Here is a 24,401-nt window from a genome sequence, read left to right on the forward strand (position 1 = left end):
AAGTTGTACAGCGTTGACACTAATTGCAAGATAACTGTAGCAAACAGGCAGAGGGAAGCGAGGGAACTACATTTCCCATCCTCCTTTGAGGCCCTCAGAAACAAGCAATTGGAAGATTTAAATAGACCAAGCCAGTAGCAACCAAACCTTTTGACTGGTCAAATTGCCCTCCTTTGATGCCTGCCTATTGGCTGCTTGAGCATTGATCAGGTGCCAGACTGGCTGCTGTTACTGTCATTTATCTCTTTCTTCTCTGCCCCTCCTTCTCCAAGCTTGGTGGGCCTGCAAAGTAAACAGCCATGTGCATTGAGCATTCCTATCTCTATATTTAACAGCTGCCCGTCTTACCAGGCTCATGACTTTTGAGGGAGGTGGGGTAGGGGCTGCTCAGGTCTTGGGGAGGGGTAAAAAAAAGAAAGAAGAAGTCTGAGGATTATCTCTCTTTTTCTTTCCCCCCTCCTTTTTCAATTTCTTTCTTAGAGAGACCTGCACCATGCCGGCATCTCAAAGTCGGGCCAGGGCGAGAGACAGGAACAATGTCTTGAACAGGGCTGAATTCATGTCTCTGAACCAGCCCTTGAAAGGTGCCCAAGAGCCCAGGAGCGCTGGCCGGAGGCAGAACAGCCAGCCCGGCCCCACTCCTGCCCCAAACGAAGGTGCCAAGGAGCGGAGGCAATCTCAGCAGCTGCCTGAGGAAGACTGCATGCAGCTGAACCCTTCCTTCAAAGGAATCGCCTACAATTCCCTCCTGGCCATCGACATCTCTCTCTCAAAGAGGCTTGGGGTGTGTGCCAGAAACGCCTCGTCCTGGGGCAATGCCCGCTCCATGATCAACCTCATTGGGATCACCGGGCATGGGATCCCTTGGATCGGCGGCACGCTGATCTGTCTGGTGAAGAGCAGCACCCTGGCAGGCCAGGAGGTCCTCATGAACCTACTTTTGGGTGAGTCCCTTTGCACCTTCCCCCTTCTTCCTTTCCTTTCGAGGCCTATCTCCAGTGGTGCCCGGTGCCCAGTGCCCAGTGGAAATGGTGGGGCGGAAGGCAGGGAGCCCAAACAGTAGGTAGAGTCACAGCCCATGACAGGCAGAGCCAACTAATTCTGGTTTGGTCCCCATCCTCCACCCCACTGCTGAGTTCAACAAAGGCAGCCCTGAGACTACAGAGGGTCAAGGTGACAGTCAGCGCTGCCACCACCCTTGGACTGGTTGTGTGTAAGAAGACAGGCAGGAGGGGGCTTGCTGAGGGCAGGCTGAGGTTGGTGGGGCAGTGCCCCATTTGCCCTGATGGACTAGCCTGCGCTGCCCATCGCCTCGCCATGTGGCTTAGTTGGCTTTCTTCCTACCCTCACCTACCATTCCTTACCGTTCTTAGCTTTTGCTTTCTTGAGCATCTCTTGAAGTCATGGAATAGGGAAGATGGCTTTGGATGAAGACCAACATATTGTCTTAAGGTGTGGTGTAGTGGTTATTTGTAAGTCTGCCCCTTTGGAGGCCCATGTGCAGAGCAACAAGTGTCTGGTAAACAACATTTCCGTGCGCTGCTCTGGTTCGCCAGAAGCATCTTAGTCATGCTAGCCACATGACCCGGAAGCTGTACACCGGCTCCCTCAGCCAATAAAGCAAGATGAGCGCCGCAACCCCAGAGTCGGCCACGACTGGACCTAATGGTCAGGGGTATCTTTACCTTTACCTTATATATCTCACCATTTTCCTCAAGGAGCCCAAGGTGGTGTACATTGTCCCCCTCCCATCATTTAATCTGCACAACAACCCTGTGAGGTGGACTAGGCTGAGAGGCAGTGACTGGCCCAAGGTGAACTTCATGGCTACATGGAGATTTGAACCCTGGTCTCCCAAGTCCGGCACTCTAACCACTACACCACACTGTCTGAAAAGCCTAGAAAGACAGATTCTGTCAGACTGAACCCACAACCCAACAGGTTATGCCAAGTTGCCACTCATAATCTTGCCAAGTTCTTCTCAGACTCGTCCTCCGGCCACTATGTTCTTCCTCTTCATTCTCAGATCTCAATTCTGCAATATGGGAATGAATGATTATACTCAATGCTAGTATAAGCACATAATTTGCATATGTTCCTAACTTTGGGGAAGGGGTCTAGCTCCAGAGGATTTGCATCACATGAAGTCCAGGTTCAATCCTGACATCTCCAGGTAGATACGCTGATCTGAAAACCTCAAAAGATGCTGCCAGTCAGGATAGACAATACAGTAGTACCTCGGGTTACAAACGCTTCGGGTTACGCGTTTTCAGGTTGCGGACCACGGGAAACCCGAAAGGGATACTTCCAGGTTTCGCCGCTTGCACATGCGCAGAAGCACTAAATCGTGCTTCGTGCATGCGCAGAAGCGCCAAATCACGTCATGTGCATGCGCAGATGCAGCGCTGCAGGTTACGAACGCTGCAGGCTGCAGACGTGCCTCTGTCACGGATTACGTAGAGGGAACCCCAAGGTCTGCAGAATATTTATGCCGGGACACTAAGGGGAGGAAAAAAATACCCCTCTCAAAATAACTGAACAAGAACTGAGTATACTCAGTAGCCACAGAATGCTGACCAACTATGAAAAAGATTGAGAGTGAGAATGGAATGGAGAGCCACAGAAATGAGTATGGCTGGCTGGTACCTTGAATTGGAACCCTCTCCTCTGCAACATTTTGTTGTACCCGACAAGTTTCCATTCTTCAGTGGCTGCCAGGGGTGCTAAAACTCCATGGTAAGTGTACCTGATATGCATGTCAAAGGTCCTACGCTCAATTCTGAGGGCCTCCAGCCAAAACAAGGAAGTGATAGATGATAAAGACCAACCTTATTGTTAACCACATGTGGGTTTTTACTCTAGCTCCACCATTCCTGGTTTCCATGGCTTTAGATGTCATATATAACACCATCTGTGAGTGTTTCATGAGGATAATTGAAACATCTTAGACCAGCCTTTCCCCCAAGCTGATTATCCTCCAGCCATTTCAGACTACGGCTCCCGCCAGTCCCAGGCTCCACCTCTGAGCCATAGGCTCCTCCCCTTTAGTCTCAAGAGTCTGAGCCACAGAAGGCCTAGCAAGCCCATCTCAGTTATCCTTTAAATAGGGTAAACCATACAGAGGTTAAAGGGAGTTCAGGGATTATCATCCCATTAGGCATCTGGCTTCCCATTTGGGCATCTGGTTGGCCACTGTGAGAAGAGGATGTTGATTCCAATGGGCCTTTGACCTGTTCTAGCAGCCAGGCTCTTATTATGTTAGTATAATAGTGTGTGAAAACATGTTGTTGGGTTGTATACAACTAAGTTCTGCTTAGAGTAGACCCATTCAAATTAATGGAACTAAGTCATGCTCATTATTTTCAATGGGTTTAAAATGAGTAGGACTAGCAATGGCTATAACCTGTTGTTGTTGTTGTTGTTGTTGTTGTGTGTGTGTGAAGGTGCTCACCAATACACCATCACCTTTTCTTTTGCTACTCATGGCAGCAATTTTGGATGGGCACCCACAGCACTTTTAACAAAAGTACCAGCACCTCATTTCTAACCATAAAAAAAAATATCAATCCTCCTCCTTCTCTCTTACTTCTTCATCTTTGACCTTTCTTTGCACGCTTCAGTGATGTCTCGAAATATCTCTAGATAGGTCATTCCACGTCAGTTCAACGCAGTCATGCCACCCACCATCTCGGATTTTGATGAAACTTTGTGTACACCCTTCCCTTATGCAATCAAAAGTTTCTGATAGTGAAAATTATTGCAAAGATTTTTTTTTTAGATTGATTTCACAATATAGCCAATTTTCATAGTTTTAAATACCTCAAAACTGAAAAACAAGTCTGCACTTTTGGGGGGGAAACCCTGTAATAACCAATATTATTTTAAGAGGAAGAACTTTGTTTCATTAATTTTTTCTATTACACCTATGGATTGTAGGAAAGTTGTACCCAGTAGCCATTCCCCCCCATGATGTCCAAAAACCGTAAAATTTTGTTACAAGACATGAGACCCATAAATTTTATTCTATGTTGAGAAAGAGCATGTCTTTGCAATAAATTCACCATCAGAAACTTTTGATTACATCATGTCCTAACGCTGAAAATTTAGGTTTTCTAAACCTAGTTTTTCCACCAAAAAAGCTACATTTATACATTTTTTTAGGCATTTATGAAATCTTTTGAGTGCTGGTGTCTTTTTTCCTGAAATCCTCATCATGTTATTGATCTCTGTGTAAAATTTCAAAGAGATCTGATCATTGATTATTGAGGGAAAAAATGCACACAAGGCAAAGGATCTCAAGAGGGACAGAAACACAGATTTCACGAAACTTTGAAGTGCTATAAAATTAAAACTGTTTGAGATAGAGGGAAAAAAATTAAGGGGGTTTCTTTCAACCATAAGGGAAGGGTGTACACCAAGTTTCATCAAAATCTGAGACGGTGGGTTGCGAAACCCTTGTTTTTTGCATTGATTTGATGTGGAATGACCCAGATATTTTTTGCCTTAAGCCCCAAAATACCTTTGAGACCACCTCCTCCACCCTTTGGTCCTATTACAGCACTATCTCTGAAGCCCACCAAGGGCAGCTTCTGAATTGCATTATCTCAGTGTCGGTTTTCAACAGTGAGGGTGGGAAAGGGAGGTGTTCTTGGTGGCTACCTCTCCATTTTGAGAAGCTCCCACCACCATCACTGCACATATGTAAGTTAAAAGTAAAGGACCCCTGGGCGGTTAAGTCCAGACTCTGGGGTGTGGCGTTCATCTTGCTTCACGCCAAGGGAGCCGGCGTTTGTCCGCAGACAGCTTTCTGGGTCATGTGGTCAGCATGACTAAACTGCTTCTTCACAACGGGACGCAGTAACAAGTGTCAGAGTGCACAGAAACACTGTTTACCTTCCTGCCGCAGCAGTACTTATTTATCTACTTGCACTGGCATGCTTTCAAACGGCTAGGTTGGCAGGAGCTGGGACCAGTGGCGTAGCTAGCCACTCGAGTGCCCAGTGCAGTGCGCGCATTCTGCAGCTGAGGGCGGAGCGAGCCACCCATGTGGACGGGGCGAGCCAAGGCAGAGCATGCTGCGTGGAGCCTCTCCACAGCCTCCCCCTCAGCTGTAGGGCGGCTGAGGCGGTGGGCAGACGCAAGCCCTGCGGCGCTCGAAAAAGCAGTGCAGAGCTTGCAGGCAGTCCTCCCACAGCCTCCCCCTCAGGAGAGATGTGTGGCTCAGGCATGCTGCAGGCCCCGTGGTGTGGCACCCAGTGTCCCCGTCTCACCTGGTGACCAGTGGCGTAGGAAGGGGGTGTGGTGGGTGCAGGAGTTATTTTTTTTAAAAAAATGGTTGTGAGCCCCAATTTAATTTTATTTTAAAAACACATATTTTTGCCATTTTGTCACCCCCTCAGTGATGATACCCGGGGCGGATCGCACCCACCGCACTCCCCTTCCTACGCCACTGGGTGGGACAAAGCAATGGAAGCTCACCCCATCACACAGATTTGAACCGCCAACCTTCCGATCAGCAAGCCCAAGAGGCCCAGTGGTTTACACCACAGCCACCCACATCCCTGCATGTGTAGACCCAGCATCAAACCTTGAAATGGCTGGGCATCTGCCGAAGGACCACACCCCAGGAAGAGGTGTGGCAAGAGCCACATAGACCTGCTGCATGGAGGACTCTTTTACAAGAGCCCTGCAAAACCAGGAGACAACACAGCACATTTGCCAAGTCTCAGAATTTTGGAAGCCCTGTAGAAACTATTCTAGCTGTGGTTAGTGTGCATTAGCGTAGCTAAGGGCGTGTGGCAAGAGTGGTCCACATTGGGCGGTAGGCTTACCCAGACGGCCCAAAGCTCAACATGGGACGCAGGTGGTACGCAGCCTGCATGCCCCCCCAGCCACCGCCTCCCGCTTGGCTGTGGCTGCCTTCCAGCAGGTCCAGCACTGCCAGAAAAAAGCTACACAGGGTGTGGCGCCAGGTGGGCACCCAGGAGGGATGCGGTTGGTGTGCGCTGGCCTGCAGGTTTCCTTCCCAAGTCCCAGTTGCCTGGGCAGAGGTGGCAGCAGCACCCTGATACCTGCTGGGCTGTGCCAGGTGGGCGGGCGTTGCCAAGATGGAGCGAGATGAGGCGCCACCAGGCCCCATGATTGCAGTTACAAAATCAGGATGGTCCAGAGCTTGGCTCGCTCACCCCTCCCCCATGGGCGGATCATCCCACCCCCTTGGGCGGTGCGTGCGTGCGTGCCCCCACAAGCACCCAAATGGCTTGCTACACTGCTGTTAGTGTGGTGGACCAGAGGGAAGGGCTGCAGTTCAGTGGCAGAGCATCTGCTTTGCATGCAGAAGGTCCCATGCTCAATCCCTAGCATCTCATGTTCAGAATACTGAGCTCTTGGTTTATTTTTAAATGAAGGACAATAGCTCAGTGTTGGGGCATCTGCTTTGCATGCAGAAGGTGCCATTTTCAATCCCTAGCATCTCATGTTCAGAATATTGAGGACTGGGCTCTTGGTTTATTTTTAAATGAAGGACAATAGCTCAGTGTTGGGGCATCTGCTTTGCATGCAGAAAGGTCCCAGGTTCAATCCTTGCCATCACCAAGTCCATTGCCAGTCAGTGTAGACCAGGAGTAGCCAACATGGTATATTCCAGGCATTGTGGACTACAACTATCATCAATCCTAGCCAACATAGCTAATGTTCAGGGGTGGGAGGGAAAAAAACAGAGGGCAAAGGGGGTTGCCAATTTGCTTCAAATCTGCACATGGGAATTTATATGTGTAGGTACAAATCTAACAGCCCTCCAAAATAGAGGAGGGCAATGGCTGTCTCTAACCTCACAGGGTTGCTGTGAGAATGAGCTTTGCCACGCTGCTGCCACCACCCTCAACTTCTTAGGGCAGCATAACTACCCTCTGCTGATCTTAACCCCTGGGAGGGCATGCAGGGTTGGTCTCCCAGATATCTGAGGTCTCAGTTGTTTAGGGCTTCAATCACTAACTAAGCACCTTCACTTGAGCCTGAAAATAATCTGGCAACCAGTGCAACTGTTTTATGAGATCTAAACGGAAGACCAGCCAGTAACCTAGCCGCTTCATTTTGGTCCAATTGACATTTCCAAGTTGTCTTCAGATAAAGAAATGATAGCTATCCTCTTGGGCTGGATCTCAGGGTTAAGTTGGCAAAGGAAAGAATGAGGGGGGTGAGTGCATTCTGGTTGCTGTTGTGGGCTTGTTTCAAAAAACAGCACACCCACCAGCTTACATCATGGCACTTTCATAATTATTATTGTTGTTGTTGTTACTATTTAATTAGTATGTGACGTAGTGCCAAAGTGGGCTTCTAAATGATTTACAAAGTATAAAAGCTTGTAACACAAAGATTAAAATATAAATACTGTACTTGTAATTGAAATACACAATGAAACAATCCTGTTAAAATAAGCAAGCATAATTATAGACATAATGAAACTATCCCATTAAAACAACACAGCATGTCAAATGGGAGGCTCAAGTTCTGATATCCAGAGAATGCCCCTGCAAATAGGTGCATCTTCAAAGCCAGCAGAATGCCAATAGTGATAGGGCTTCTTGTATTTCAGTGGGGAGTGTGTTCTGCAGCACAATGGAAAAGCCAATAGCAGAAAAACCTGCTGTTGTGTTTCCATAAGCTAATAACTACCAGGCCTTGGCGAAACTAACCAGCTTCCAATTATAGTATCGCTACGCTTAAGGGACGCGGGTGGCGCTGTGGGTAAAAGCCTCAGCGCCTAGGGCTTGCCGATCGAAAGGTCGGCAGTTCGAATCCCCGTGGCGGGGTGCGCTCCCGCTGCTCGGTCCCTGCTCCTGCCAACCTAGCAGTTCGAAAGCACCCCCGGGTGCAAGTAGATAAATAGGGACCGCTTACTGGCGGGAAGGTAAACGGCGTTTCCGTGTGCTGCGCTGGCTCGCCAGATGCAGCTTTGTCACGCTGGCCACGTGACCCGGAAGTGTCTGCGGACAGCGCTGGCTCCCGGCCTCTTGAGTGAGATGGGCGCACAACCCCAGAGTCTGTCAAGACTGGCCCGTACGGGCAGGGGTACCTTTACCTTTACCTTACGCTTAAGGGTGCAGAGCCTAAAAGGTGTAGCATGGCTTGGGATGCTAGGCCTGACCCTGGACGCCAAAAGGCTGCCATTGCAATAGGTTTACCCTGATCTTTGGGGCCTCTCTGGTTCTTCTGATGGTAAATTGTTTTAGCTCATTTCAATATTGTGTTTTTATATTGCTATGAAAGGCAGGTAAGGAATTCAATAATAAAACATAACAAGCATGATGTAGTTCATGATGTTGCAGATTCCTCCCTGCATTGCGGGCATTTGAACATGCACTGATTAGCCTAGCCACCCATTTGCCTGTCATCAGATGCCAGGATGGGTCATAGGACCCATTGCACAACCCACTCTTCTTATTTTTTAAATGTATTTTTATTAAAGATGTCTTGGTTTACAAAAGTACCATAGATTCTGGCGTATTAGGCGACTGGGCGTATTAGACGACCCCCCAAATTGGCAGCTGCAATTTGGGGGTTCGTCTTAGAAGCCCAGTCGCCTAATACACTGGGCAGCTCTGCGCCAGGAGAAAGCTGTCCGGCGTATAAGACGACCCCCGACTTTTTAACCTCTTTTCCGGGGTTAAAAAGTCGTCTTATACGCCGGAATCTACGGTATGTGCAATGTCTCTTTTTTCAAGTTGCATTTTCTACAGATCAGTTTCATTTGTTGAGACATTAGTGTTACGTTAGGAAAAATAGAGGGAAAGAGGTGGAGGGGGAATAGTGAGTGGGGTTGGGGTTGGGGTTGGGTGGTGATGTTTCTATTTTACTTAATGTATGTGTGGGGTTTTGTGTCTGTGTTGCTTGTGCAGGTTCTCTTCGCTATTCGCTTGTGTTCCTTTGGTTGTGAGAGAGGTTGGGGTTGGTCTAGGGTGTGGTTGTTTGTTTCTGATTGGCTGTGGTGAACTTTGTTTTCATGTGTGAGTGGGGTGGGTTAGCCATATTGATTTGTATGCTCTTGGTGGATTCTTGTCGTTGTTTCGTTGGGCTGTGTATGTGATAAAGGGGAGCCATACTGGGGTGAAGGCGTCTTCTTCTATGGTGAAAGCGTCTTCTTCTATTTGTCCCTGTGTCAGTTTCAGTTTATTGGTTAATTTTTCTAGTAAGGCTGTTTCCCATACTATTTGGTACCATTGGTCCATGCTTACTCCTGACAGGTCTCTCCAGTGTCTGGTTATGATGTTTCTGGCTGCTAAGAGTAGGGTGCACAACCCACTCTGAAGCTTTGACAGAGCAAAATGGATCCCTTCGCTGACTCCAAAACACCCTAGAGCTGTTTCTGTGATTATAGCTTCAGAGTTAGGTCCTGACATCATCCCACGAGTGTGAAACATTGCATCAAAACTAACCCTGTATAAGTTTCAAAATCCAGGCCTTTCAACCTTATTATGCACATTGGGGGGGGCTGTTGTTCCAGTGCTTTGCCGCTTGCTTGTTGTCGTGGCAATATGGGCCAATATGACCTGCAATGCAACCTGATACGGAAGGTTTTGTGTAGCCACCTCCTTGCACCAGGCAAGTGACTCTGACCTGGTTTGAACTCGCTTTGCAGGGAGAAATTTATTGCTTTGTGTCCATTGCATTGCAGGCAAATTGGATGCTGAATTTCCAGGATTCAGGTGTGCCTGTATTCAGGGGGGCTAGGTTACATGGTCTGTGACGGGATCTGGTGGGACACTGTTGCTTTGGGAAATGAAAAGACAGATGGTTTTAGCTTGTCCACTTTTGGATTTTGACACACCAGGCAAAATTTCTGATGCAGTCACTGGGCTGAGAGCCAAGCTCTGGCTCAGCCTTTGCAGCCAGGCTGTTGAAAAAAGGATGGGATTAGAGAATGGCTGGAGATAGTGTGTTCTCCCCACTCTCTCTCTCTCTTTCTCTCTTATATATCCTCTGTTCTAGGGGGGAATATCAATCAACCCAATCTGAGTTGGAAGCCCCATTAGCAGAAGATACGAGCATGTTCTCTTTCTTTCTCATCTCCCCTATGTTGGTGGAGTGGTAGTCAACCTAATCTAAGGAGGCTAACCTACTGACCATTAGCTTAGTAGGTAGTCCAACACAAGTTTCATTGGCTGCGTTAAAACATAACAAGCCAGACTTACTTATTGCTGCTCCAAGCCACAGTCACTAGCTAACCTTAACCTGTGATTTCTGGTCGGCTTGCTGACTGCAAGAAACAACTAACCACACTCCCTAGGTCAGATGTTACAGCAAGCCATTGTTTCTTGGTTTATTAATTCCACCAGCAGCAAAATCCCAGGTAAAAAAACCACAGGGCTTTAACTAACTAAATGCTACTCAGAGTAAGCCCATTGAAATTAATAGGCCTAAGTTAATCATGATTATACATTTCAATAGGACTATGGGTAAGATGTTGGATAAAACCCATTAGTTCAAAAAATAGGCACAGTGCAGTGTAATCCAGTGTGGTGTAGTGGTTAGAGACTAGAGCCTGGGAACGAACAGGGTTTGAATCCCCACTTGGCCATGAAGCTCACTGGGTGACCTTGGGCCAGTCCCTGCCGCTGATGCTAACCTACCTCACAGGGTTGTTGTGGGGATCAAATGAGGAGGAGGAGATCCATGTATGAAAGGTGGTATATAAAAGCAGTGAATGAATGATAAATAAATGAATTTGCCTGCTAGAGTGGTGCTTGTTATGGGGATAACATTCTGCTCAGAGTTAGACCCATCAATGAATCTGTCAGTAATTGCCATTATTTTCAATGGGGCTACTTTCAATAGAATGAGGATTGTATACAGCCCGTAGTTTCTAGGTTACTTTTTACACACTGAAAAGTAGAAGAGATTTGTGCCACCTGTGTCTTCATGACATTAGCAGCCATTGCAGCATTTGCCACCCTCATTTCAGAACAGTAGCAACCAACACATTTTAGGAAAGGGCCAATGAGAGGCAAGGGTAATGAATGGTCTGGAATAAATGTGAGTGATACACATCTAGCATTAAACTGTTCCACACATCTTTATGACTGCATTTCAATAGCAATTTCCATAACACTTTTATTTTATGTGTGCCTAAGCATGTGTGCTCTCTGTTGGCAGTTGGGACACTGTACATAAAAACTCAATAATTCTCAAGTATCAGAAATCAATTTCAGAATAATTATTTCACACAGCTCTCTTCCTCTATGGTGATAACATAAATTCTTCTGCAGTAAGATGTTGGTGAATATACTGTGTGATATTACACACAGAATTATGGAAGGGAGCTTCTGAGATGGTCAGTGATGTGCATTCATATTTCATCCTTGGCCCCTTCATTGTTAGATTTATAAACGCAAGCAGAAAGATGTGCTTAATACCAGGCAACACTACACACACACACACACACACACACACACACACACACACACACTTTCTGGGCTTCGCTTGACCTGCTGTGATCTCAGTAGGTGTGCAGTGATGTGAGATAAATTCCAAATGTTGTGCAGGCTGAAGAAGAGGCAGGCAGGGGCTGAGAGAGGGAATGCTTCCTCTTCTCCTGGAAGATGACGTCCCAACTCCTCACAGCCTCGGGATGTGAATGAGAGTATCTATTGCCATCAAAGATCACACCACGAATCTCACTCTTTTCTGTTCTCCTTGGAAGCTGCGGTAAGCACCTCGCCCCAAGTCCAGGAGATGATGCAGGCTGCTTACATTCTGTCTCTCTCTCTCTCTCTCTCTCTCTCTCTCTCTCTCTCTCTCTCTCTCTCCTGTCTCATCTGATGTATTAAATGCACTGACAAAGAGCAAACTGTGTCTGACTAGGACTGTCTTTGTATAAATAGGAGGAGCTCCTATTTTACTGCCACTGTAACTTGCACTTAGGGAGGGATGAATCTGTCAATTTCAGTTTGTCATTTTTTCCAGTCTTAAATACAGTTAATAGAGTTCTTTAGGCTGCATTTTCTGATTTTTAAACATATATTTTAAGAAATCCCCATGAAAATTCATCACCATTCTTGTGCAAGTTTTATCAATTAATCACATGTTTGCAGGCAAATATATGCTTTTTTGCAAGCAATTTCCTCAGCGTAATGCACTTCTTAAAAAGCTACTTGCGCAGATATATGCATTTTGATGCACATTTCCCACTAATGTGTGCATTTTTGTACACACTGCTTGGGTGGAGAACTACACCACTAAATTCAGAGAAGTGCAAATTTCAAAGGGCAGCCATGTTTCACTTCACACATTGGTTGGCAAAGTGTGAATTAAGGCATTTCTCATTAAAATGCAAACAAAATAAAATCTCTCCACTATCCCTACTTGTAGCATAATAATGTTTAATCACCACCACTGCCATCATTCAAGACTCACAATTCACAACTTTGCTTGTGTCTTCTATTTGCAATTCTTTCTCTCACTCACATCCAACCATTTGCACTGTTTTGCACATCCACTGTTTCACATGGACACTGTTCACTCAACAGCTTAAGAGCTGACTTGTCATCCTATTGTTTCCTTTCTGTATCTGCTCTTTCTGTCTCCTTGGCATTTTGTGTGTCCCTACGTTGAAAATAACTTTTGAGCAGGTGGAGTGTTTGCAGACATTCCATAGCAGGCTCAGGCACTGGCTAGAGGGTTTGGTTCAATCAACTGAAGCCAGAGATCTTGTAAGGCACAGCTGGTATGGCATCTACTTTGCATTCACAAGATCCCAGATTCAGTCCTAGCATCTCTGGATAGAACTGGGAGTGTCACCTGCCTGAAACCCTGGAGAGCAGCCAGTGTAGCAATACTGAACTAGATAGAACAAGTGGTCTCACTTAGTATAAGACAGCTTCCTAGATTTGTATTATTATTGTTATTACTACAGGCAGCAACCATTTTGCATGGGGGTTCCATTCCTGGGGGACGTGGGTGGCGCTGTGGTCTAAACCACTGAGCCTCTTGGGCCTGCCGATGAAAAGGTCAGCGGTTCGAATCCTCACGACGGGGTGAGCTCCCGTTGCTCGGTCCCAGCTCCTGCCAACCTAGCAGTTTGAAAGCATGCCAAAAAAGTGCAAGTAGATTAATAGGTACCGCTCCGTCGGGAAGGTAAACGGCATTTTCGTGCGCTGCTCTGGTGTCAGTGTTCCATTGCACTAGAAGCGGCTGAGTCATGCTGGCCACATGACCCAGAAAAACTGTCTGTGGAGTGGACAAACGCCGGCTCCCTTGGCCTGTAAAGCGAGATGAGCGCCTCAACCCCAGAGTCGTTCGCGACTGGACTTAACTGTCAGGGTCCCTTTACCTTTCTTCCATTCCTAGACTCCGCATACATCAGCAGAGCACAAATAAGCCACCCTCCCATTCCACCCTCTTCCCAGGCCAAAAGGAGCCCGACGGTCAGCAGTCGTGTGTCAGTTGGACATGTGCAAAACGGTCGCTGTCTGTAATTTTGTTTCTCTTGTCAAGGCTAACTTGATTATTGTTTTGCTTTGGCTTTTGGGAAATATGCAAACCAATTTTGAGGTGGGAAAGGGAAATCTGTGTGTTCTGTTCTTTACTTTAATAACTGATAGGTAGGTGCCTCTGCAAACATAGTCTTGCCCTAAACTGCTTGGGACCAGGTTGTGTGAAAAACCACCTGCACCACTCTGAGCCTGCCTGGCCTTTAAGACTGGCCACTGGTAAGATCCATCAGGCAGGGACGTCTCAGTGGTTGTTCTGTTTTTGTGGAACTCCTTCCATGGGAAACATGCTTGGCTTCCTCACTGACTGATTTTACATGGACTGCACTTCTGATTTTGTGTTGTGAACCTCTCAAGAACCTGAAAGGCGGTTTTAACATTTCTGAAATAAATTATTATCCTTAGCCACCTTGCTGCTTTATCACAAGATTCCCCAGATCTGCTTTATGCCCCATTTGCAAAATTGCCTAGTGACCACTATAGACCTACTAGCCTGTCCCCCCAAGTGACTGGAATTTTGAGGCCTAGAAACCATTGTAGGTCCATCAACTGCTGTATCAAATGGCTGAAATACTGAGGTCATACCAGTTGCCTAGTGACTACTATAGACCCACCAGCCTGTCCTCCAACCCAAAGTATCAAGGTGGTCATAGCATCATAGCAGTATAGAATTGTAGAGTTGGAAGGGACCCCAAGAGTCAACTGGGCCAACCCCTTGCAATCCAGGAATCTGTAATGCAATAGATGGTGAAAATATGTGTCAAAAACTAGATCCTGGACCAATGACCATTTAGTGCAGTGGCTCATAGAGTCTGGTAGTGGGAGCTGTGAGGCAGGCGAGGAAGTGACTGGTTAAGATTTAACTTCAGCTGTGAATTCAGGAAATTTTAGGCCAGGGCTGGAAAACCTTTAGCCCTCCACATGTTGCTGGACCACAGTTCTCATAATCTCTACCCATTGGATGTGCTGGCTGGTGCTGATGGGAATTGGAATCCAACATCACCTGGAGAGCCACAGATTCCCCAGATCTGCTTTGTGCCCCATTTGCAAAAATGGTTAATAACACAGATCTACCATAGGGGTCCCTTTACCTTTTTACCATGCAGGGTTGTCATAAAAGTGACAGATCATTGTATGCAAAGCACTTTGAATGCTCAGAAAGCAGCATAGAAATGCCTTCACATGGGAGGTATGTGTCATGTTCGCCAAAATCAGGGCATCAAAGGTCAGTAGTTATTTTCAGTACTGAATTACCAGAGCCAGCCTCAGCAGCTGGTACCTTTGTGCAGCTACTACTGCCTAAGTGCCTTGGTAGGACTCGGGTGTGACACTCAGCACTCCCACTCCCATAGTGCTTTGGCTCTCCAGATGTTGCTGAACAAAAGCTCTCTCATTAGCAAGCATGGCCAGTGGTTAGGGATGAGGGAGTTGTCTTTCAGCAACATCTGGAGAACTAAAGGTTCCCCATGATAGCAAAGTCACTTAAATAAGGTTGAAGGAGTCCAGAAAGAAAAGTCTTGACAATACCTTACTGAGGAAATTGAGCAGCGTACAGTATATAATTTGATGGGGGGGGGGAAAACCAGGGATGTTTTGTCCTTCTTACTTCAGGCTTTGAAATAACAGGGCAATGTACAAGCATACAGAGGTAAAACTCCATTGGAACCACACAGCCAGACAAAGCACAATGCTACCTTAATGAAGATCATGCCACTCTGCAGGGTTACTAATCAATACCCCCACCTGTCTTCCTCTTTGCTAGTTTTCTTTAATATCAGCAGAGTTAACCCCTTGGTGAATGATCTCTGCTGCAGGACTTCCAATGCCCCACAGGTGCTCTCAAGAGATTATTTGTTGGCGCATTGTGGGTCATTAAAATGCTGGGTGGTTCACCTGCCACCGAGTGGGATGCTGCTGCCTGTCACTACAGTTAAGCCCACCTTGGGGTACAGTGGCATGAGGGGCACACCAGATGGCACACTGCCTGTGCAGGAAGCTCCAACCCAGAGCCAGTGCTGTGAAAGATTACAGGGAACGGCTGCACCTCCACTTCCTTCCGCAGCCCCTTTTTCCATTTATATTTCCACCCTGGTGTGAAATGTGATTTGCCTTAATAGCAACCCTTCCAGGCAGAACTTAGCAGGTATGAACGGCGGCACGCCAGCTGAATCCAGAACGGAGTGTGGATAAATGCTTCTGTGATTCAGCAGAGCTATTGGTGCCAACTGCACTTAAAAGCATCTCCTGTGGGGGGGGGGGTTGACTATAGTTGAAGTCCCACCTCCAGTTTGTGACCTTGGCAAGGTACCCCTGCAGGGAATGGGGGGACAGACAGAAAGGTTCCTCCCCCCACCGAGAGTGGTTTTGCAGCTGCAAGGAAGAGACTTCACCCGAGGGGGAACCCGTACGCATCTATAGCCTGGCTGGCCCTAATGCGACTTGACAGAAACATGAGCTGAGAGAAGAAAGGAAGAATGGAGAGAGGAGAATTCAGGATATTTCTTGAAAGCTGCTGAAGAACTAGGTTTTTGGGTGCGGGGCAGGGGTGTCAAGGAGAACAAGTCTAAAAAAACCTTTTTTTTCTTTTCTTTTTTGCTGAGAGAGAGAACTGGATGCCAGGGTTAAATGCTAAAAATGGAACTTGGGGGACCTGGTCTACACAGTGCTCCCAAAAATATTGTGGTCTCACACTCTTAAGGCTTGAAACATGCCTTGGTGCTCATGGCAGACATACCATGTACCTTCTAAGAGCACATAATCAACACTACATAGGAGTTCATTGATGGAGGCCAGCTAAAAGGCAAATATACTGATGGAGAATAGCTAAATGGAGCTTCCATGTTCAGGCACAGTATACCTGAAGGACCAGAGGCTTTCAGTAACCATCAGAGCAGCTTAGTTCTTTCTCGCTCTACTTCTGGGGTGGGGAAATTTTTTTGCTTTGAAGGCCAGGTCCTTATCAGCATTGGCCTTGCAGTTCAAATTTGACAGGTAGATGGGATGGCCCACTTGTCAGTCACACAGCATCATTAAGAAACCATGAGATTAACAGGTGGGCCGTCCCATCCGCTTCTCAAAATCCTTTTCACAGGGTCCCAAGCCTGTGTACTTCCTAGAAGCATTGAAATGGCTACGTCTGGTTTGCCACAGTGAGAACAGGATGTTGGACCAGATGGGCGCCTGGCCTCATCCAGCAGGGCTTATCTTACATACTTGTGCTGCTGGGGAGAAAATTCTGTGCTTGGTCTGATCCAGCATGGCAGCACCTGCATAGTTACGAAAATGTCCCTTTTCCAGTGAGCTGTGCTGAATTGCTTATTCTACAACGTCAAAGCAGTTATCTAATGCAGCAGGCTTGGTTTGTTCATCAATCATTGTGCATCTCTAGGGAACTCTGCAACTACTCTCTGTCTTCCTCTGCATTCTAAAGACCTTGCTGCTGATTGCCAACTTTTTCTTTTTTTATTGGGCTATGCTCCTCTGTCTTTAATAGCAGCATGGCATGCCAGAAAATTAAGGAGACGAAGCTTTTCCTGTATAGAGAATGAAGTCTGGGAAGAGATTCAGTTGCTCAATTTGTATTTGCTGGGCAACTTTCAAAGGCAGAGGAGCAGGGCCCAGGGGGGAAAGCTGGCCACCAACCTTCTATCTATTAATGTGTAGGGCTGAAAGCAGAGCTGGGGGAAATTCGGCCCTTGGGTCCAAATGCAGCTCTCCAGGCCTCTCCATCTGCAGCTCGGAACTCAACCCAGGTTACATCTCCTCAGCCACAAACCCTCTCCCGAAACCACATCCCCCACCAGATCTGCTCCGCAACCTCCTTGTTACAACTAATTCTATTTCCACGCCTGTTACTTTACAATTTATTCCTTGAATATGTAAGGAAAGATATTGGAAGAGAGTCAACAGGAGGCTACTCTCTCAGGATGTTCCCAAACTGGCACTAATATAATAAAATGCTAAGCAGAAGATCAGCATCCCTGTGTAAGATCTCTTTCCACAGCTCACCCTCCTGATGAGCTTTGTCTCTCCAGAACAGCTGCAAAGTTGCTGCGTTTCGCAGCAATCTGGGAAGAAGCCACACTAAAGTAATTGGTTCAGAGATACAAATTGCCTTTGCTCACAAGGGCACAGTGTGCAAAAAGAATGGAGGGTCTCGGGTCAGCCAGCCATTTTACTCGTTAGTCCTAATCATCTTGGACAGGGGAGTCTAACATATCTTATACTTCTCATCTCTTCCTTGACCCCATACCTCATAATCTTTTTTGATGATTTAGCTTATGAGGCAGTTTATACCCACTCACACACTTTAGCCCCCCAAATCTGTTAAATATCGTGGAAAGTTGTCTGTATGCTGTGCAATCTAGGCACCTCTTAAGATATCATAACCACATTTTCTGTGACGTTTCCTGAGATCAAGGAGCAGGTTTTTGTCTATGTTTGGATATGATTGGATGCCATCATGAATCAAGATGGTGGACTGAAACTTTCAAAACAGCACTGATCTTAACCAAATATTGCATTACAGTCCTTGAAATCAAGGAGCAGGTTTTCGTTTATATTTGGATACAAATGCACACCATTTTGAATCAAGGCGGGTGGCCAACTGGTTTTCAAAACTAATGTTTGGTTTCTTACCATTCCCAAGCAACTCCATGGACTAGGCTACTAATGCCTATGGGCATGGCCTCTTGTTTAAATAATAGCCCTTTTTTCCCTACTTTGAAATGGGTGTCTATGGTCACCTCCAGGTGATCTCTTTATTGGGTATTCATCTTGATTTGTTTCCACAATGTTTGTGGGGAGGTTAGATGACACTGGCTGTTTACTGAGCATTTATTTATTTAGAGCACTTATACCCTGCTCTTCAGCCAAAAAGGCCCCCTAGAGTAGCTTACGTACAATTAATTAAAGCAGGACAGTGCCTGATGGACCTTGGCTTTCGGCAAAGAATGAACCCTGCTTCCTATCTCTCCCAGTCAGCCAGAGAGCATTCATTCTAATTTGTCTGCGGGGAGTTTATACTGTGTTGTGTTGTTATCCCACATATTCCAATGCATTTCCCCCTTCACTTTCCTTATCACAAAAAGTCCAATCTGGGGATGGAATGCCAAGTCAACTTTAATTGCACAACTTGGACCTGCCGAAATGTGACTGACTCCCATCTGAAAATAGCAGCCGCCTGGAAGTGTGCACTCTCTCACAATCTCAATCTCTCCCTCTATCATGCATCCAGACGGCTGACTTCTATTTTTATGAAATCATTGTTCCACCGTATGCTGCATGGGGAATTACAGTTAACCTTTTGAATTTTAAGGGTGTGGGGGGTATAGGAAAGAGGAAGAAATCTGAATTAGTTAAAGGCAAGCTTAACTAATTCTCACTTTCCAAAATAATGCACAAACTGAAGTGCAGCCACTGTTTGAAATTTGCACTTCCCCAAGTTTTGCAATGCAGTCTCCAGCCAAGTAACACAAACAAACATGGATTTACTGGGGTAAAGTGTGCATATAAATGCACATGTTAGTGAAACTAGTCTACAAAGGTTATATTACCGGAAATTTATTTTCAAAAATGTATGTGGCTGGTTAAAATGCATACGAAAACGTGTTTATTAGGGTAAATTCACTAAAATGTGGATGAATTTTCATAAGGACTTTATTTCCCCTCTCTCCTGCAAATTAACATAGTAATATGGAGAACTGAACTGGAAAAAAATGAGAAGCTGCGAGAAACCGAAACAAGCATGTTTGAAATTGACATATAGCTCCTTTTGTGTGTGTTCATTTTTTAGTGGTTCAGTCACACTAGTGGGCACAACACAGCTGTGTGGGTGGGAAAGAGATGGTGCATCTGAGCATGCCATTTAAAAATAGCAACACTATCATCTATCATTGTAGTCCTTTAAAAAAAATGCACAAAAGCCCTTTTTAAACTTAGGCACTGCTGTCTGATGTTATCAGTAGAGGTGTGCTCAAGTGCCTGTGCGTCGATACAGCCGCCCACCTAGCGTGTCATTGCACACATCAAGCCCATGCCTCTTAAAAAGACAGAAGAAGAGTGCCTGGTCCCCTCTAGATGTTTCAGACTACAATTCCCATCAGCTCCAGCTGCATTAAGATGATCTACACCTGCAGAGATGGTTCTGCTGTTCTGTCCTACCACCAAGCAGCCAATTAACATTCGTATTTTACAAATGAGAAGCACTGAGACTGAGAGATTTTGCGCACGCACACACACACAAAAATTGCTAGAAATTTTACTTGCCATTGTTAAAACTACTGGGAATCAGGAACACTTACTGATCTCCTGCAGCAAATCGCATAGGGTAGAACTCAAATCTAGCTCCTGCATACCCCCACCCATTTTTATTAGGAAAGCAGAAAGGTGCCTTGCAGCCAGCAAGTTAATCCATTGTCCCATCTAGCTCATTATCCTCTCCAACGAGTAGCATAGTTCTCCAGTGGCTTAGACAGCAGGTTTTGCCTGTCCTATCTGGAGATAGCATAGAATTCATCCTGGGACTTTCTGCGTGCAGAATATGTGCTCTGACACCGAGTTGCGTTCTGTCACCTTCAACAACTGGGGCAGGGAGGAGGAAGATTATTACCCCATGGGATTTAAAAGCAACGCAGACAGTGTCTGGCCCTGGAATATCCCAGTGGCTCACAGTGATCCTGCCCTATAGCTGAAGTGATTGGGGCAGGCAGTCAAGGCAGCCGAAGCCTTGGTTGTTGGTATGTAGGCCACATTAGGAAACTTGAGCCTTTACTCACAGAGTGACGGCACCAATTGTATCTATTTGTGCCCCTGACAGGCCCGATTTGCTGTTGCCACTGAACCTTCCCAGCGATTTGGTGAAACAGGCACTTCAGCTGATTAGAAACACCAGAACGTTTATGCCCCTGAACGATGTGCCATGACACAGGCTAATTGGAGGCTGAAAGAAGAGTGCCCAAGGTTACTCTAGTGGGTCTGTGGTGAATGTGAGACTCTTTGTGTGGGCATAGGTCTCTTGAAGGCCTTAAGTATAGAGAGCCTGTGTGGAATAGGGAGCAGAGCAAGTGTTTCCAGCCTTTTGGGGCCTAGGGCTATGTTTGGAAGCTCAGGGAACTCCCCCAGGCACCACAAAATACCCATTTCACAGAAAGAGAAGCAAAGATGCTCAGAACCCCAACTTCCTCCGAAAAAACAGGAAAAACATCTACACAGTACACTCACACCCATACAAGTCAAATCCTGTCTGTTTTTAAAAAATGTGATGAGCATGGGGCTTTTGTGGGCACCAAGGACATGTCTGAGGGCACAATAGGGTCCACAGGTGCTACACTGTGGGTCCCAAGAGCTAGAATGTCAAGCTAAGACAGTGGTTCAAACCCCCACTCAGCCATGTCACTCACTGGGCAACCTGGAATCATGGAGTCAGCTGCTATATTCCTCAGCCTACCTTACTTCAGCACAAATTTTAGGAATTACTGGTCTACATTGTCTAAACAGACCTTTGGCAACCATCTTCCAAAGCCAAGCTACCTTTCAATTGGCTGTCATTATATTGTCATCGCTCCCCAACAATATTTGACAGGTGCATGTGTTTTCTCTCTTATATAATTCTGTTCATATCCCACTTTTCCTTCAAAGTGGGCTTTTGCCAACATGGCATGCATGATCTCCTCACCTGTTATACTCTCAACATCATTGTGATGTAAATCCAACTGAAAAATAGTGGCTGGCCCAAAGGCACCCAGGGAGCTTCATGGCTGAATGGAGTTTTGAACCTGGGTCCCAGTGCTATCATCGCACTCTGTAAAAACTAAGCCCTACTTACACACTCAAAAAGTAAACATTTTCATGGTGTAAGTATGCCTTTCAGATACACACACACACTTCATCTAGAAGTCTGAGAGCATTGCTTTATATGTTTCAAGTGAACAAAATACTAATCAGAGGAGGCTGCTTGTTATTTGATGGTTACTAGTGGTGGGTGAATCTCATGTTCCCACTTTTATGTTCAGTTTGCCACATTTCTGAAGCAGTTTGTGGATTACTATTTTTAAGTCACAAAAATTCACCAGCATTTTAGTAGTCATTGTAGTAGTCATAATAAACACTTTTTTGTATGCAATTTTGAAAGCAATTTCCCCTAATGCAATACATTTTCATATGTTATTTTCACTAATATATGCATTTTTATGTACAATGTTGTTTGCTTTTTTTTGTCAAAGAACCGCATTGCAAAAATTTGGAGAACTTCAAATTTGAAAGGATATTTGCGTTTTGGTTTGCATATTATTTGAGGAAGGGCAAATTACGTAGGTTTGCATTAAAATGTGAACATTTTTTGTTAGCCTTTATTTTTCAGTTTAGGGAAATGCTTGTAGCAAAGCATCACCATCTATCCCCTCACCCACCAAGAAACACTTCATGCATATGCAGTGTGAATTATAGTAAAATATTAAGCAGGTTTGGATAATACTTTAAGTTTCATTGTACTGTACCAGTTATGCGTCTTAACTGCCTTAAGAGGTTCCCAGAGTGAACCATGGGTAGCCAGTGGTTAAAGGGTTACGCTGTGTTTTCTCGGATGCATTTAATAAACATGTACCATACAGTTTCAAAATTGCCTTCTGTCTCCCATGTCTCTTAGTGCATTAAAATGTGAAATGAAATGAATTTCTAATGGTTACCACTTCAGATAATTATTTTAACCTTTTGCCTCAGACAGCTCGTCTCTCTAATTCTCTGCCTTGTTTTCTCTCTCTTCTGCTCCAGCCTTATTTCTGGACATCATCATTGTGGCTGGCTTACAGAAGATGGCCAAGCGAAAGGGCCCGTATGACGTAAGCCCAGGCCTGTTGGACTACTTGACCATGGACGTCTATGCTTTTCCAGCAGGACATGCCAGCCGAGCTGCCATGGTATCCAAGTTCTTCCTCAACCACCTGGTCTTAGCTGTACCGCTCCGGATCTTAATTGTGATCTGGGCCTTCTTGGTGGGACTTTCCCGGATCATGGTTGGGCGGCACCATGTCACCGACGTCCTTTCTGGATTTGCGTTTGGCTATTTGCAGTTTAGGCTGGTGGAGGTGATGTGGATGTCTTCTAATACTTGCCAGATGTTGATCTCCATGTGGTGAAACAGCAGCAACGCACTGTCCTTTCCTCCTTATTTTTACATAATGAAGACTTGAATACACTTTTTAAAAAGTGAAGGATTTTGAAAATGAAACACGGTACATAAACCTCCACGTGCTGGGAATGGTTATCAACTTCCACCAGGGTGGTGAAGACCTGGTTGCATCTATTATAGCACAATGTCTTGGGATGATTTCTTGCCGGTTGTGCTGCCGAGACCCACTGCTACATTTTGCCATGTTTTCGTGACTCCCAAGTGGATGGAAAATTAATTTGGTTGTAGGGAGAGAACACAATTGCATTCTGTTGCTGTTTGTTTGTTTAGATGGCACACTCTTGACACTGTTGGAATGCCTACCCCTTGTTGTTGAATGTGGTTGTGCATTGATTTTCTTTCGTGGAGGCCAGGAAATTTGATATGAAGTGAATTATAAGGTTGCAGTCTGGAGCTCTAGGATTCAGTCCCTAAGTCATACTCAGGGTAGGCCCACTAAAATCAATTGAGTTAAGGTCCTCATCTACACTAAGCATTTTAAAGAAGGACCGTGCCAGCCATGGCTTACCCCTATAAATCCTGGAAATTTAGTTTGTTACGGTGCTGAGAGTTGTTAGGAAACCCTTGTTGCCTTCATAGAACTTCCCTGCGAAGAGGAATGGACTGTTCAACCACCCTGGGAAATGTGGCTCCATGAAGGGAATAGGGGTCTCCTGAGAACTTGCAGCAGCTTTAACAAACCACAGCTCCCATAATCATTTAGGGAAAGCCATGACTATTTAAAATGCCTAGGGCTTGCCGATCAGAAGGTCAGCGGTTCAAATCCCCGCGACGGGGTGAGCTCCCGTTGTTCGGTCCCTGCTCCTGCCAACCTAGCAGTTCGAAAGCACATCAAAGTGCAAGTAGATAAATAGGTACCACTCTGGCGGGAAGGTAAACGGCGTTTCCATGCGCTGCTCTGGTTCGCCAGAAGTGGCTTAGTCATGCTGGCCAGATGACCCGGAAACTGTATGCCGGCTCCCTCGGCCAATAAAGCGAGATGTGCGCCGCAACCCCAGAGTCGGCCACGACTGGACCTAATGGTCAGGGGTCCCTTTACCTTTAACTTTGTCACATCCAGCAATTTCAATGGGTCTACTCTGAGTAGGGCTAACATCAGCTATCTCTTAAAATTCCTCAAAGCAGCAAGATCTGAGGGCATTTATTTGCTCCTGTTGCTGTAATTAGCATGATTCTGATTTTTTCTGCTCGGCCGACTACAGATGGGTGACAGTAGGGTGGCTACTTAACATATCACCAAAGAAAAGAGGACACAGATTCACATAAAATTTGCATGTACCATTTCATATGTATGCATGCAAATATAGTGAATATGGTTATAATTTAAATAGAAATACACTGCAAGTCACCATAGTAGGAAAGACAGAGACTAGGTGACCTGCTTGTCTCAGGGCTAGCCATTGATGGATGGCTTCAAGGCCAGGGTGATGGGAGTTGTAGTCCAAAACATGTGGATGGCACCAGCTTGGTGAAGAGTGAAGTATGTTAGTGCTGAGTGAAACCATGTCTGCCTTACTTCTTGCTGCATTGAGCAATTTAAACCTATGGTTCAGAATCCCAGATTGCAACTGTCACTCTCCCACCCTCTGCTGCAGTGAATTGCAATTCTTTTTGGGTTACTTGCATCCATTGTCCCTCATGCAAGCCAGGCACAGAGCCAGAAATTAACAAATAATAAAGGATATGTCAAGTTTGGCAATGGGTTTCTTTCCCCCTTAATTCAATTA

General features: G+C 45.9%; 1 protein-coding gene across 2 annotated transcripts; it reads left to right on the forward strand.

The window, feature by feature from the left end:
• Positions 1-239: 239 nt before the first annotated feature.
• On the forward strand, positions 240-24,369 carry PLPP7 (phospholipid phosphatase 7 (inactive)). Of its 2 annotated transcripts, none has more exons than XM_053373915.1 (2): positions 240-944; positions 5,400-5,849. In XM_053373915.1, exons 1-2 carry the CDS (start codon positions 494-496, stop codon positions 5,651-5,653), a joined length of 705 nt encoding a protein of 234 aa, XP_053229890.1. In that variant the 5' UTR covers positions 240-493; the 3' UTR covers positions 5,654-5,849. The 2 variants fall into 2 exon arrangements, with proteins under 2 accessions (XP_053229890.1, XP_053229889.1); XM_053373914.1 differs by lacking the exon at positions 5,400-5,849 and adding an exon at positions 22,257-24,369 and having other exon boundaries at positions 271-944.
• Positions 24,370-24,401: the final 32 nt, after the last annotated feature.

The sequence above is a fragment of the Podarcis raffonei genome, chromosome Z, assembly GCF_027172205.1.
Source record: "Podarcis raffonei isolate rPodRaf1 chromosome Z, rPodRaf1.pri, whole genome shotgun sequence".
NCBI classification, from domain to species: Eukaryota; Metazoa; Chordata; class Lepidosauria; order Squamata; family Lacertidae; genus Podarcis; species Podarcis raffonei.

What these genes read in the sequence shown, in the direction of transcription:
- PLPP7 (XM_053373914.1), top strand. Translation starts at nt 494, where the DNA reads ATGCCGGCATCTCAAAGTCGGGCCAGGGCGAGAGACAGGAACAATGTC. An exon ending in CCTCATGAACCTACTTTTGG is followed by an intron (nt 945 to 22,256) that starts GTGAGTCCCTTT and finishes CTTCTGCTCCAG; the next exon opens with CCTTATTTCTGGACATCATC.